The sequence below is a fragment of the Phyllobates terribilis genome, unplaced genomic scaffold (genome assembly GCF_046119375.1).
Source record: "Phyllobates terribilis strain yellow unplaced genomic scaffold, ASM4611937v1 Scaffold_8__6_contigs__length_399053987, whole genome shotgun sequence".
In the NCBI taxonomy this organism is placed as follows: Eukaryota; Metazoa; Chordata; class Amphibia; order Anura; family Dendrobatidae; genus Phyllobates; species Phyllobates terribilis.
Window position 1 is genome coordinate 159,472,107 of NW_027362768.1, and position 15,388 is coordinate 159,487,494.

The following is a 15,388-nucleotide window of genomic DNA, read 5'->3' on the forward strand; positions in this document are numbered from 1 at the left end:
TAACTACTAGAATACTGCCCCTATGTACAAGAATATAACTACTATAATACTGCCCCCTCTGTACAAGAATATAACTACTATAATACTGCTCCCATGTACAAGAATATAACTACTATAATACTGCTCCCTATGCACAAGAATATAACTACTATAATACTGCTCCTATGCACAAGAATATAACTACTATAATACTGCTCCTATGCACAAGAATATAACTACTATAATACTGCTCCTATGCATAAGAATATAACTACTATAATACTATTCCTATGCACAAGAATAACTGCTATAATACTGCTCCTATGCACAAGAATATAACTGCTATAATACTGCCCCTATGTGCAAGACTATAACTACTATACTATAATACTGCCCCAATGTACAAGAATATAACTACTATAATACTGCCCCCTATGTACAAGAATATAACTACTATAATACTGCCCCCTATGTACAAGAATATAACTACTATAATACTGCCCCCTATGTACAAGAATATAACTACTATAATACTGCCCCCATCTACAAGAATAAAACTACTATAATACTGCTCCCTATGTTCACGAATATAACTACTATAATACTGCTCCTATTTACAAGAATAAAACTACTATAATACTGCCCCTATGTACAAGAATATAACTACTATAATACTGCTCCTATCTACAAGAATATAACTACTATAATACTGACCCTATGTACAAGAATATGACTACTATAATACTGCTCCCTATGTACAAGAATAAAACTACTATAATACTGCCCCCTATGTACAAGAATATAATTACTATAATACTGCTCATATGTACAAGAATATAACTACTATAATACTGCCCCTATGTACAAGAATAAAACTACTATAATACTGCCCCCTATGTACAAGAATATAACTACTATAATACTGCTCCTACGTACAAGAATAAAACTACTATAATATTGCTCCTATCTACAAGAATAAAAGTACTATAATACTGCCCCAATGTACAAGAATATAACTACTATAATACTGCTCCCTATGTACAAGAATATACCTACTATAATACTGCTCCTATGTACAAGAATATAACTACTATAATACTGCCCCTATGTACAAGAATATAACTACTATAATACTGCTCCTATGTACAAGAATAAAACTACTATAATACTGCCCCAAAGTACAAGAATATAACTACTATAATACTGCTCCTATCTACAAGAATATAACTACTATAATACTGACCCTATGTACAAGAATATGACTACTATAATACTGCCCCTATGTGCAGGAATATAACTACTATAATACTGCCCCCTATGTACAAGAATAAAACTACTATAATACTGCCCCCTATGTACAAGAATATAATTACTATAATACTGCTCATATGTACAAGAATATAACTACTATAATACTGCCCCTATGTACAAGAATAAAACTACTATAATACTGCCCCCTATGTACAAGAATATAACTACTATAATACTGCTCCTACGTACAAGAATAAAACTACTATAATATTGCTCCTATCTACAAGAATAAAAGTACTATAATACTGCCCCAATGTACAAGAATATACCTACTATAATACTGCTCCCTATGTACAAGAATATACCTACTATAATACTGCTCCTATGTACAAGAATATAACTACTATAATACTGCCCCTATGTACAAGAATATAACTACTATAATACTGCTCCTATGTACAAGAATAAAACTACTATAATACTGCCCCAATGTACAAGAATATAACTACTATAATACTGCTCCCTATGTACAAGCATATAACTACTATAATACTGCCCCCTATGTACAAGAATATACCTACTATAATACTGCTCCTATGTACAAGAATATAACTACTATAATACTGCCCCTATGTACAAGAATATAACTACTATAATACTGCTCCTATGTACAAGAATAAAACTACTATAATACTGCCCCCTATGTACAAGAATAAAACTACTATAATACTGCCCCCTATGTACTAGAATATAACTACTATAATACTGCTCCTACGTACAAGAATAAAACTACTATAATACTGCCTCCTATGTACAAGACTATAACTACTATAATACTGCTCCTATGTACAAGAATATAACTACTATAATACTGCCCCAATGTACAAGAATATTACTATAATACTGCTCCCTATGTACAAGCATATAACTACTATAATACTGCTCCTATGTACAAGAATATAACTACTATAATACTGCTCCTATGTACAAGAATATAACTACTATAATACTGCTCCCTATGTACAAGCATATAACTACTATAATACTGCCCCCTATGTACAAGAATATACCTACTATAATACTGCTCCTACGTACAAGAATATAACTACTATAATACTGCCCCTATGTACAAGAATATAACTACTATAATACTGCTCCTATGTACAAGAATAAAACTACTATAATACTGCCCCCTATGTACAAGAATAAAACTACTATAATACTGCCCCCTATGTACTAGAATATAACTACTATAATACTGCTCCTACGTACAAGAATAAAACTACTATAATACTGCCTCCTATGTACAAGACTATAACTACTATAATACTGCTCCTATGTACAAGAATATAACTACTATAATACTGCCCCAATGTACAAGAATATAACTACTATAATACTGCCCCCTATGTACAAGAATATACCCACTATAATACTGCTCCTATGTACAAGAATATAAGACGGATTTTGGTAAGGCCTTACCTGTAAAATCCTTTTCAGCGAAGGAAGGAAGGGAGACACAGTCATTACTAGTGGGCAGGCGGAGCCCCACAGGATAGTTCACCTCAGATTAGAAAAAAGTGACGACCGGCCCCTCCAGCTTAGGCTCCTCCTACTCCCATGTCCTTCAGTCCGTACAGAAGCTAAGGAAGAGCAGACAACACCAGCGGAACAACACAACCCCTTCCGAAAATTCAGAAATGCGAGAGAACAGGTTATGCATATAACAGAAAAAACACACAGTCCCAGGCACTACTCACTGGACCTGACAACTGCGATGAGCTGGCAATGCTGGAACAGAGCCCTAGCGCGCCGACCCCAGCCTAGATGACCGTCATCAGAGAGGAGTCGCGCCGCATCTGGAAAACAATAATACACTTCTGCCAAGGGAGGGTGCTGTGTCTCCCTTCCTTCCTTCGCTGAAAAGGATTTTACAGGTAAGGTCTTACCAAAATCCGTCTTTCAGCAGCAGAAGGGAAGGAAGGGAGACACAGATCCATTACTAGTGGGATGTCCCAAAGCAGTCCAGAACTCAAGGGTGGGAAACAGTGGCAGAATCGCCAACACCCCAACAACTTAGGCAAGCGCGCAACAAGCGCCGAAAACGAGATAAAGAGATAACCTAAACCACCGCCGCCTGCAGGACCCTGCGTCCCAAGGCCGCATCGGCGGAAGCACTCACGTCCACTTTATAAAATGTAGTAAAAGTGTGAACGGAGCGCCAGGTAGCCGCCCGGCAGAGCTGCGCTGCCGAGGCCCCCTGACGAAAAGCCCACGACGAACCAACAGCTCTCGTGGAATGAGCTCGAACCTTAACCGGACAAGGCTCGCCCTTGAGCCGGTACGCCTCCAGGATAGCCGAACGTATCCACCGAGCTATAGTGTCCTTGGAAGCCCGCTGACCACGCCGACGACCAGCAGGAATCACAAAAAGAGAGTCCGACTTCCGAAACCCTTGCGTGATTGTAAGATAGAACTTCAATGCCCGCACCAAATCCAACGAGTGCAAGGCCCGCTCCTTTGGACTCTTCGGTTTCGGACAGAGGGAAGGCAACACGATGTCCTGATTGACGTGGAAACGCGACCAGACCCCCTGAACCAGAGATCGTTCCAAACCCTCCCCCCAGCCAGTCAGGCTGGCATCGGTGGTAATGACCGACCACCGTGGGAGGAGGAAGGATTTCCCCAGGGATAAAGCCTCCGGACGTAACCACCATCCAAGAGACTCTCGCACCCTGCGGGAGATACCAACACAGCGATCCAGAGAAGCCGGCGATCGATCCCAACGGGTCAGAATAAGATCTTGGAGACCCCGGGAATGAAATTGTGCAAACGGTACCGCTTCCATTGCCGCCACCATCAGACCCAGAAGGCGCATACACTTCCGAAGGGACATCGCCATCGCCGACCTCATAGCCTGGACATGGTGACGAAGGTTCTCTTGTTTGTCCGGAGGCAGGGACACCACTGCCCGCACCGTGTCGAAATGCATCCCCAAGAACAGGATTGACTGCGACGGCTCCAATGACGACTTCTTCCAATTGACCAGCCACCCGAAGTCCTCCAGGTGAAGGGAGAGATCGCGAGCTGTCACCGCCTCCTCCGCTGTGGGCGACACAATTAACAGGTAGGGGAGAATCGTAACTCCTTGCCTTCGAAGGAGCGCCATGAGCGGCGCCAGAATCTTTGTAAAAACCCTGGGCGCCGAGGCCAACCTGAATGGTAGGGCCACAAACTGGTAATGGGCCTGACCTATGGCGAAACGCAGGAAGCGCTGGTGAGCCCTGCCGATAGGGACATGCAAATAGGCGTCGCGGATGTCGATCGACACCAAGAAATCGTACTGCGACAGGGCCGCCACGACAGAGAGAAGAGACTCCATATGGAATTTCCGGGTCCGGACATGAAAATTCAATTCTTTGAGGTCCAGAATGGGGCAAAACTTGTCCTCCTTTTTGGGGACCACAAAAAGGTTGGAGTAAAACCCCCTTCCCCGGTCCTCCAGCGGAACCGGAACCACCACACCCTGCTGAAGAGAGTCGACCTCCCGCAGCAGTGCGGCAGCCAGCTTGGGCTCGGACGGGATGCGTGACTGACGAAACCTGTCTGGGGGTCGAGAATGAGACTCTATGAAATAGCCTGCCGACACAACCTGCGTCACCCAGGCGTCCGATACGTGGGACGCCCAAATCGACCCGAATTGTAGCAGAAAACCTCCCACCCGAGAGCCCTCGAGAGGGTTCCTGGCGTCAGTCCGCCTTAGCGGGCTTTTTGTCAATCTCCCGTTTGTCCTGACGGAAATGTTGTTTCCAGGGTGTACGGGATTTCTGGGTGGTCTTCTTTCCGGAAGACGAGGGACGACCCGATCTCCAAGAGGGCTGACCGAACCGTCCCCTGGGCCGAAAGGACCGACGACCACTACCGGCACTTGACTTGCCAGACGTCGAAGCCGCTGCTTTCCGCTGCGGCAAAGCCGAATCCTTGGCCTTGGCCATCAGCTCCGTGAGGTCCGAACCAAAAAGCTGACCGCCCTTGTACGCCAGACTCCGCAAACCTTGTTTGGATACTGCGTCTCCAGTCCACTGTTTAAGCCACAGTGCTCTCCTGACTGTGACGGCCGAGGATTGAGCCCTGGACAGAACCGAAGTAGTATCCAGCACTGCGTCCCCGCCATATCGGGCCGCCTCTTCCAACAGCTGGAAGAGCCTTTCCACCTCAGACAGCGGAGTCCCATCTTGCCACGCCGTCCGCAGCTGATCCAACCACCGCAGAGAAGCCTCACCAGCCCACATGGCCCCCATGACCCGCGGCCTCGTAGATGGACTTAGCCGCTAACTCCGTCCTTCTGTCCAGCGGTTCCTGTAGACTCGCCTTCCCTTTAACAGGAAGCAAAGAAGATTTGCTCAGCTGAGACAATGGCACGTCCACTTCAGGAGAGGGGACCCAATTAGCGATCGTCTCCGTGGAGCAGGGATACAGGGCATCAAAAAAACGCATCCCCTGGAAGCGTTTATCCGGACACAGGCGTTCCTTCTCCACCGCCTCGTTAAGTTCATCGTGCGCCGGCAGCGTCGAACGAGCCCGACGCGACTCCTGATACAGCCGGGCCGACTTGCCAGGGCGCCTCGTCACCTCTTCAGACAGCTGTAATGCTTCCCGCATAGCCCCAATAAAAGCGTCCACGTGGCCCGAAAGCGAAGCAGAGAGACCCTGCCGATCCTCTTCATCAGAATCGGAGATCTCATCAGCAGAGTCTGTCGGTGATTCCGAAGCCTCCGACGCACTGCGCAAAGGAGACAGCGCCACCACAGGCCTGAGGCGCTTCTTGCCTCGTGACGTCGGTTGGGACTTAGCTGATACCCAATGACCCAAGAGGTCAGACAGACTGTCAATGGAGCGTGTGAGCGCCTCCACTTTAACATCACTGAGACCCCCGACCAGTGTCGAACCTGACGCCGTCGAAGACCCCGGCGTATCAGATACGCGTGACCGATCCTGAAGCGGACCGGGAGAGAGGTCCGCGCCCCCTGGTCCCTGATCCGACATGCCCCCACACAGTTGCGAGCGTCGCGGATAAGGCGGTAACAACCCCTTACAATGGGTACAGCAACCGAGGATGTGTGATTCCGCTACCACAGCCTGTTCCTACACAAAAAATCACCAAGCACTGAAGGGATAAAGCTCCTCCTTAGAGGGAGAAGAGCTACCCCAGCTGCCTGCAGAGCAAAAAAGTTAACCTAACAGACTAGGGTGATGCACCCTCTGATCCCAGAAGCATGCACATCCAGAAAGGGTTAACTGCCCTGATGAGGCCAGACCCCGTTCAGAAGGAGTTAATGCTGCTGACCACGCAATACACCTTTGCCTTAAAAGGACAGAGGTGTGCGAGTCCCAGAGCCTCCTCAGCAGAGAGGTAGCAGCGCCGGATATAGCACACCCTGTCTGCCTTAACAGGCCAGCAGTAAGGTGCTCTGCGCTGCAATAGTGAGAAAAAGGAATCTTCTGCCTTAAAAGGCAGAAGTGACTCACCAGCTGGCCGCCGCCGCAGCCGCTGAAGCACTCAGACCTTGAGAGCACTTGCCCAGCTGAGCGCCACAGGGACCCCTAGGGATGTGTGGCGCCGTGGCCCTTTGCTCCCCACCACGGTGGAGCGCGCAGGGACCCCACAGAAGCGGTGTGCGTCTCCGCCAGGGAGCGCCCTGTATCCCCCGGGGCCGGCAGGCTTCTGCGGGGACCTCCTTAGAGGGTACGCAGATCTGCCAGGGGAGGGTCAGGGGTCCCAGCAGCGCCGAGACCCCCTGAGACCTCTAGACCACGGGGGGTCCAGGTCCGGAAATGATAAAATAATTTTTTTTTCTGAGGAGCTGCAAAGGCAGCGACTATCCTCTGCGACCTCAAATTTTAGACTGAAGGACATGGGAGTAGGAGGAGCCTAAGCTGGAGGGGCCGGTCACCACTTTTTCTAATCTGAGGTGAACTATCCTGTGGGGCTCAGCCTACCCACTAGTAATGTCTGTGTCTCCCTTCCTTCCCTTCTGCTGCTGAAACTACTATAATACTGCCCCTATGTAGAAGAATATAACTACTATAATACTGCTCCTATGTAGAAGAATATAACTACTATAATACTGCCCCCTATGTACAAGAATATAACTACTATAATACTGCCCCCTATGTACAAGAATATAACTACTATAATACTGCCCCCTATGTACACGAATATAACTACTATAATACTGCCCCCTATGTACACGAATATAACTACTATAATACTGCCCCCTATGTACACGAATATAACTACTATAATACTGCCCCTATGTAGAAGAATATAACTACTATAATACTGCCCCCTATGTACAAGAATATAACTACAATAATACTGCTCCCTATGTACAAGAATATAACTACTATAATACTGCCTCCTATATACAAGAATATAACTACTATAATACTGCCCCCTATGTACAAGAATATAACTACTATAATACTGCCCCTATGTAGAAGAATATAACTACTATAATACTGCCCCCTATGTACAAGAATATAACTACAATAATACTGCTCCCTATGTACAAGAATATAACTACTATAATACTGCCTCCTATATACAAGAATATAACTACTATAATACTGCCCCCTATGTACAAGAATATAACTACTACCGTGTTTCCCCGAAAGCAAGACACCCCCGATTGTAAGACGTATCGGGGGTTTCAGGGGGGCTCGGCTAATATAAGCCGTACCCCGAAAGTAAGACATATGTCTTACTTTCGGGGAAACACGGCCGTCTCCCTCTCATCTAGCTGCGCGCCGCCTCCTGCCCACTTCCGCGCCGCCCCCCCCTTCATACGTCACCGCGTCTGCCGCCTCCGTCTGACCCACGCCTGCGCCGTCCCCCTCTCCATACGTCACCGCGCCGTCCTCTGCACTTGTCACTGCCGCCTCCTGCTTAAAATACGGTAATGCACACAGTATTACATCAGTAAAACAAACACACTGGCATACTGGGGTATCATCTGCTGTATGTAACCCAGTGGGTATCAGCAGGTGTCACACTGGATTAAATACAGCAGGTGGTACTGTATCACACTGGGTTAGATACAGGTATAGGTACAGGTTTGCACTTTGCTGTGCCCACATGAGCTGTTTGACGGCTTAGGACGCGCCTATGCAAATTTACTCGGGCACGTCCCTACTCCAAAGAAACCTCCCCCCCCGCCCGTCACAGAAGGTAAAATGCATATACACTAAAAAAACACATTTTACACAGTTTTTTTAGCTGTCAGTGCCCCATTAACTGCGGGATGCGGACGGTTAGAGCGGGATGAGCGGAGGGATGTGGAGGCCGCGGGAGCAGCAGTAATGTTTTCCGTGGTCCATCAGGACAACATACAAAAACACGCTGTGTGGGATACTGTATGGAGCTGTAACCCTATGGAAGGCTGTGTGGGATACTGTATGGGGCTGTAACCCTATGGAAGGCTGTGTGGGATACTGTATGGGGCTGTAACCCTATGGAAGGCTGTGTGGGATACTGTATGGGGCTGTAACCCTATGGAAGGCTGTGTGGGATACTGTATGGGGCTGTAACCCTATGGAAGGCGGTGTGGGATACTGTATGGGGCTGTAACCCTATGGAAGGCGGTGTGGGATACTGTATGGGGCTGTAACCCTATGGAAGGCGGTGTGGGATACTGTATGGGGCTGTAACCCTATGGAAGGCGGTGTGGGATACTGTATGGGGCTGTAACCCTATGGAAGGCGGTGTGGGATACTGTATGGGGCTGTAACCCTATGGGAGACTGTGATACAAGCAGTGCTTATACCGTATGCTATATTTTAGGCCCTAGACATGAGCACTTCCGGTTCCAGTGGTAAAAGGAAGAGTTACACCGTGGAGTATAAAAAAGCGATTGTCGAAGAATCTTGGGGCAAAAATGTAGTGCAGTTCTGCAAGGAGAAAATGCTGGATCACCGACTGGTCCAAAAATGGCGTGCAGAATACACTAACCTGAGTGAAAAAGTGGAGAGCGGAATGGCTAAAAAGCGCAAGATTGGATGTGGTCGGCAACCAATGTATACAGAGCTGGAAAGCCTAGTCTCTGAGTGGGTTGCAGACAGGAGAGCAAAGACATTGGTGGTGACCAGGGCTCAGATTCAGGAATATGCCCTTGCAGTGTCGCCACAGTTTGACATTTCCCCTGAACAATTCAAGGCATCACAGCATTGGGTGGATAACTTTCTTGAACGCAATGACCTGTCTTTGAGAAGATCCACAACCCTCTTTAGGTTGGAAGATGCTGAGATTGTTAAACGTGCATTAGCCTATAAGAAGTTTGTGGATGACATTGACTTCTCTAAATACAGTCTTTGCAACATGATCGCCATGGACGAAACTGCCGTGTTCATGGGCCAAGCAGCTCAAACCACCATTGATCAACGAGGTGCCTCCTCAGTGTACGTTTCCTCCACCGCTTATGAAAGTGCACGTGTCACCTGCATTTTAACGATTCGTCTGGATGGCACTAAAGCAACACCGCTACTCATTGCAAAGGGCAAAAAGGAGAAGATTGAGCGGGTTTCTGGCATTTATGTGCTGGAAACTGAAAAAGCCTGGGCCACACAAGATGTTATAAGAAAGTGGCTTGATTTAATGCTGCCGCTTGTAATGCGCGGGAACAAAAGAGGGATGCTGATCTGGGATGCAGCCAGCACACACCGCGCCAAAACCATGAAAAACTTCCTTCATGAGCGGAGAATCGACCAAATCATGATTCCTGCAGGGATGACGGCTTATCTTCAGACTCTCGATATCGCCATTAACAAGCCGTTCAAGGACTATCTGCGTGTGGAAATCAATGACTACATTGAAAACCGAATGGAGAGAAATGTACGTGGGAACTTTGTGAAGCCCAGACTGTCAGAGATTGTTAACTGGGTGAAGAATTCTTGGAATAAGATCACTAACACCTGCGTTGCAAATGCACTGCGAGCTGGCTACCTGGACAAAGCCTGCTCATTTCAGGACAGTGCCGTTGCTACCCATGAGAAATATGGGCCAATGATTCGGCAAGAAATGTCGTCCCGAGAGTCCCAAGAAAATCCACAGGAACCTAAGAGTGTGGATGTTTATGATGATATTCCTGAGGATGATGACATGGTTGTCATGGAATAAATCTGTTTTATCTTCCAGTATTCCATTGTTCGTTCTTACCATTTTTCATTGTTTTACATGTTATGCAATGTTGTAACAAGACATTCTTGGCACTTCCTTTTATAAAACTGTTTTGTGGTGAATACAATACTGTTCAGGTTGTTAATAAATGTTAATTTTATGGTTAAAACAAAAAATTCGACAATTTTTTTCCAATATAAGACATACCCCGAAAGTAAGACATAGTGGGGCTTTTGGGGATAAAAAGAAAGTAAGACACTGTCTTACTTTCGGGGAAACACGGTATAATACTGCCTCTATGTACAAGAATATAACTACTATAATACTGCTCCTATGTACAAGAATATAACTACTATAATACTGCCCTTATGTACAAGAATATAACTACTATAATACTGCCCCTATGTACAAGAATATAACTACTATAATACTGCTCCTATGTACAAGAATATAACTACTATAATACTGCCCCTATGTACAAGAATATAACTACTATAATACTGCTCCTATATACAAGAATATAACTACTATAATACTGCCCTATGTACAAGAATATAACTACTATAATACTGCTCCTATGTACAAGAATATAACTACTATAATATACTGCCTCCTATGTACAAGAATATAACTACTATAATACTGCCCTATGTACAAGAATATAACTACTATAATACTGCTCCTATGTACAAGAATATAACTACTATAATACTGCTCCTATATACAAGAATATAACTACTATAATACTGCCCCTATGTACAAGAATATAACTACTATAATACTGCTCCCTATGTACAAGAATATAACTACTATAATACTGCTCCTATATACAAGAATATAACTACTATAATACTGCCCTATGTACAAGAATATAACTACTATAATACTGCTCCTATGTACAAGAATATAACTACTATAATACTGCCCCTATGTACAAGAATATAACTACTATAATACTGCCCTATGTACAAGAATATAACTACTATAATACTGCTCCTATGTACAAGAATATAACTACTATAATATACTGCCTCCTATGTACAAGAATATAACTACTATAATATACTGCCTCCTATGTACAAGAATATAACTACTATAATACTGCCCCCTATGTACAAGAATATAACTACTATAATACTGCTCCAATGTACAAGAATATAACTACTATAATACTGCTCCTATGTACAAGAATATAACTACTATAATACTGCTCCCTATGTACAAGAATATAACTACTATAATACTGCTCCTATGTACAAGAATATAACTACTATAATACTGCCCCCTATGTACAAGAATATAACTACTATAATACTGCCCCCTATGTACAAGAATATAACTACTATAATACTGCTCCTATGAACAAGAATATTACTGTTATATGACACCATGTTGGAGTAATCAAAAACCCATAGTGTGTTACAGATATCCATCCCACATTTCATATTAACTAATGTAATGGATCCCTGCCGTCTGATGATTGCTCCCATCGCTGGATGCCCCTGAATCCTCCGTGCACTGATCCTCAGGCAGAAAGGAGCACCATTATAGGTGAGCTGAGCACCTGAACCTTCTTTTCCTATTTCATTGCCTCCAATGTACAAAGATATAACATCTTCCTTATTGAACGCTTATTATGTTTTGCTTTATTTAAATAGATGTTTTGTAACACAATCATTAAAAAAAAGAAATATTTAATAGTTGTGATCTACTATTATTTGCCTTTGTTCCTCCCATCTGTCCTTCATCCATTTTGGTCTTAACCATAACCATCAATCTGTTTTATAAGGCTCCATTCACACATCTATTTCTCCACATTCGTTTGCTGGAAAGCCCACTAACCCATGGAGAGGATTTATTTTTTTTGTATGGATCTGTTTGTCCTTTCTGTTAAACTCCATTTTTTGCGGATCTGAATCAGTCATTCAACAGTATGGGGGCTGGATGTAAAAAAGAAAACAGATGGAAAATGAACGTCATCTAATCAATTGTCAATGGAAAAAATAAAGTACAGACTGTGTACCTCCTTAGTTTTTAAAAATGGAGAAAAATATGGAATAAAAACAGGAGTATGAATGCCGCCTAAGTCTTTATATATGTCATGTAATGTGTATATAAGAATAAAGATTTCAATCACCACAGAGTGGAAACATTAAAAGCGAGAAAAAGTGGAATATATTTTTTGTCCGAGAAACAATGGTCCATCTGTCCATAAACCATGGCTGGAATATATGTGGGCCTCGTTCAGACATCCGTGATTTTTCTCATGCGTGAAAACAAAGATCGACTTTCTTCAGAGTTTCAAATCCGTGTTTCAGTTTTAAATATCAGAAAAAGCGAATCTTCTTGCATGGAGGACCATTTGGAGGACCACTCCGGTCTGAAAAAAAAAAAGAAAAAAACTCCTCGGACCTGTGACCAGGCACACAGGCTGTAAGGAACGTGACTCATGGACGTCCAAATGAGACCATAAATTGGGATAAATTACAATAGAGTTTATGAATGGCATGGCATAGTCTCTCCAAAAAATATAAAACCCCAGAACACTTTTTCTTTTTAAGTATGTGATATAAAGAAATATTAGGTTCAGAAGACAAGAAAACGAATATTGACACAATTTTATCACGGCCTTTCATTACAGAGGATGAGCGTCAGACATCATTTCGGTCTGTCTACTGAGATTGGGGCATTGTCTCAAGTCTGTCATCTGGTGAGGGCCCAGAAGAAAAAGTTTGAGAATCTCTGCCCTAAAATCACCAAACAAAACATAAAAAAAATAAATAAAAAAAAAAAAATTAAAAAAACAAAACAAAAAAAAAAACCATTCTCCATTATGTGTGCGCTGAGGAGTAAGCTCTACCAACGTACAAACATAAAAATGACAAATTACAAACCAATGTTTTTTTTGCTTTTTTTATCTATTTGCTGATTACTGTAGTTTGGTGAAGTTTTTCGGAGTCAACAGTATCACTTTAAAGTTGGCGTACCCTTTTGCAGTGATGCTTTGATACGCAGGACCGTTCCTTGACATCTTCATCCAGTCGAGTGCTTATAATAAGAAGAAGGTGCAGCTGATGGTTGTCAGAAAAACCTTGTTGCAATTGCCTTTTTTTTTTTTGTTCTTGCAGCTTGGAATTGCTACTTTAGCAATTTCCTATTTTTTTCACAGCTAAAAACAAGATTTCTTTCTTTTTATGTGAGCAACATATAATCGTACCTTGGAGACACAGAGCAGGCATCTACAGCGGGTGGGCTGGGTGCGGCGGGCACATAACAGGCTGGTTTAATAGTGGTTAGGCTGCCATGCTTTTTGCAGTTTGTGTAAATGAGAACCATTATTTCATGTGTAATCCCTGGGTTCAGACACAGAGAGGACATGTAAAACCATTGTCCCCTGTTCCGTATCATAGAGGTGAGATTTTGTGAGCGTTCATTAGAAGTAGTAAAATCTGCAGACATGCTTGTTAACAGTTATTAGAGTCGGAGTGGAAGCGGCAGACGGCTCCTGCTTGCGTCATCCCTGTACATATCCTACAAGTAGCCACCAAAGTTTGCACTTAAACCCTCAAATATCTTTACAGCGTCCTTCAGACTGCGGTGATTACGTATTTCCAAGTCTTACAAGGAAAGGCGGGAGCGAACCTGGAAGAGCAGCCAGCAAGCAAGTCCCAAACACTGGTACGTCCACCCTGTGGGTAAAATAGTGAGAGGGGCCACGCTCACACAGAGGAAAGTCAGTGAGCTCTGTATGAGGATCGGCGCAGAACAACATGTCCCAGAACGGCAGGCGGGCGCTCAGCTCTGCAGGATCAATAGTCAGCGGTGTACTCCGTCCCATGCAATCCACGGCAAAGTAACGTGAACTCCTTCACCATGTCTCGTATCCGTCGCTTGTTCACTCGCTCCCTATAAGATGTGGTTCATGTCAGCATCAAATCATGAAGAGGTAAAATATAGAAAAGTTTTAGGCAGAATTTAACTTTTTTTCATGGTCGCATTACAAGAGCAATAAACTTTTATTTTTTGTTTTTCTTTTGCAGGGAAATAAATACTTTTTTTTTTTTTCATGCAAAAAAACTTTTTTTTCCCCCCTTCCACAGTCATTACTTTTTTTTTTCTGTAAATGCAGCTTTACGGGGGGCTTATTTATTGTGGACAAAGTTATATTTTTTAATGGTTTTACTTTAATGAATATTGTTTTTCTTTCTTTGGGGAAGAAGGAATTTATTGCTGATCAAAAACCCAAACGATTTTGTTTTTTTATTTATTTTTTAAATTTGCACTCCCACTGAAGTATAAAAATTCTAACTTTATTACATACTTGGTAATAAATGCAGCGATACCAACAATATAGATAAAAAAAAAAAAAATAGGGATTTTTTATTTTCTCTGTTAAATTTAAAATAAATGTATTTCATTTTTTCTTTTTTAAACAATGATTTTAGTCAAACTACGAAACTCGGCTGTGCAATCTTCTTATCGCAATATTCTTGTGTATTACGGCTTTTGGGCAATAGACAGTCTCAGGCATCATTCAGACCTCCGATACTCTTGTATAAGTGGTTTTCACAGAGAGCACTTGGACTTGTGATAATCTATGGGGACATATATCTATGATTTTTCACAGACCGAGTTGTTTGTAGCCAATCTCGGGAGATATGTCTGATTTTGATCCGCAGGTTGGATCAAAATCAGCAATGCAAGTCTATGGGTAAGTAGGGGGGGAAAAAAAAAATCAGACTACACTTTGATGCCATCCAAGTGCTGTCAGAAAGGAGAAGATGGAGTAGCTTTTTTTCTATCCACGTACAAGAAAAACTAATGATACTCTAAGTCCACTCGGAACAAAATAATTGGTCAGTTTTTCTCGTACGTGAGAAAAAAAGCGGATGTCTGAAGGAGGCCTAATAGCCAAACACATGTGACAGATATGGAGGCCTTCGTTAGGCCCCTCAGCTTCAATAAAAACTCAACAGCATTTAG

The 15,388-nt window shown here is 43.4% G+C and overlaps 1 protein-coding gene across 4 annotated transcripts in view; it reads right to left on the minus strand.

Annotated features, from left to right (window-relative positions):
• Window positions 1–11,685: 11,685 nt before the first annotated feature.
• IPO13 (importin 13) overlaps window positions 11,686–15,388 on the minus strand; it is a 125,710-nt gene continuing 122,007 nt past the window's right edge. For 2 of the 4 annotated variants that reach the window (XM_073643616.1, XM_073643617.1), the window contains one exon: window positions 11,687–14,311. In XM_073643616.1, the coding sequence (XP_073499717.1) occupies window positions 14,215–14,311 (97 nt within the window). In that variant the 3' untranslated portion in view covers window positions 11,687–14,214. Of the gene's footprint in view, window positions 14,312–15,388 lie in introns of all 4 variants that reach the window. The other 2 variants (XM_073643615.1, XM_073643619.1) reach the window with 2 other exon arrangements.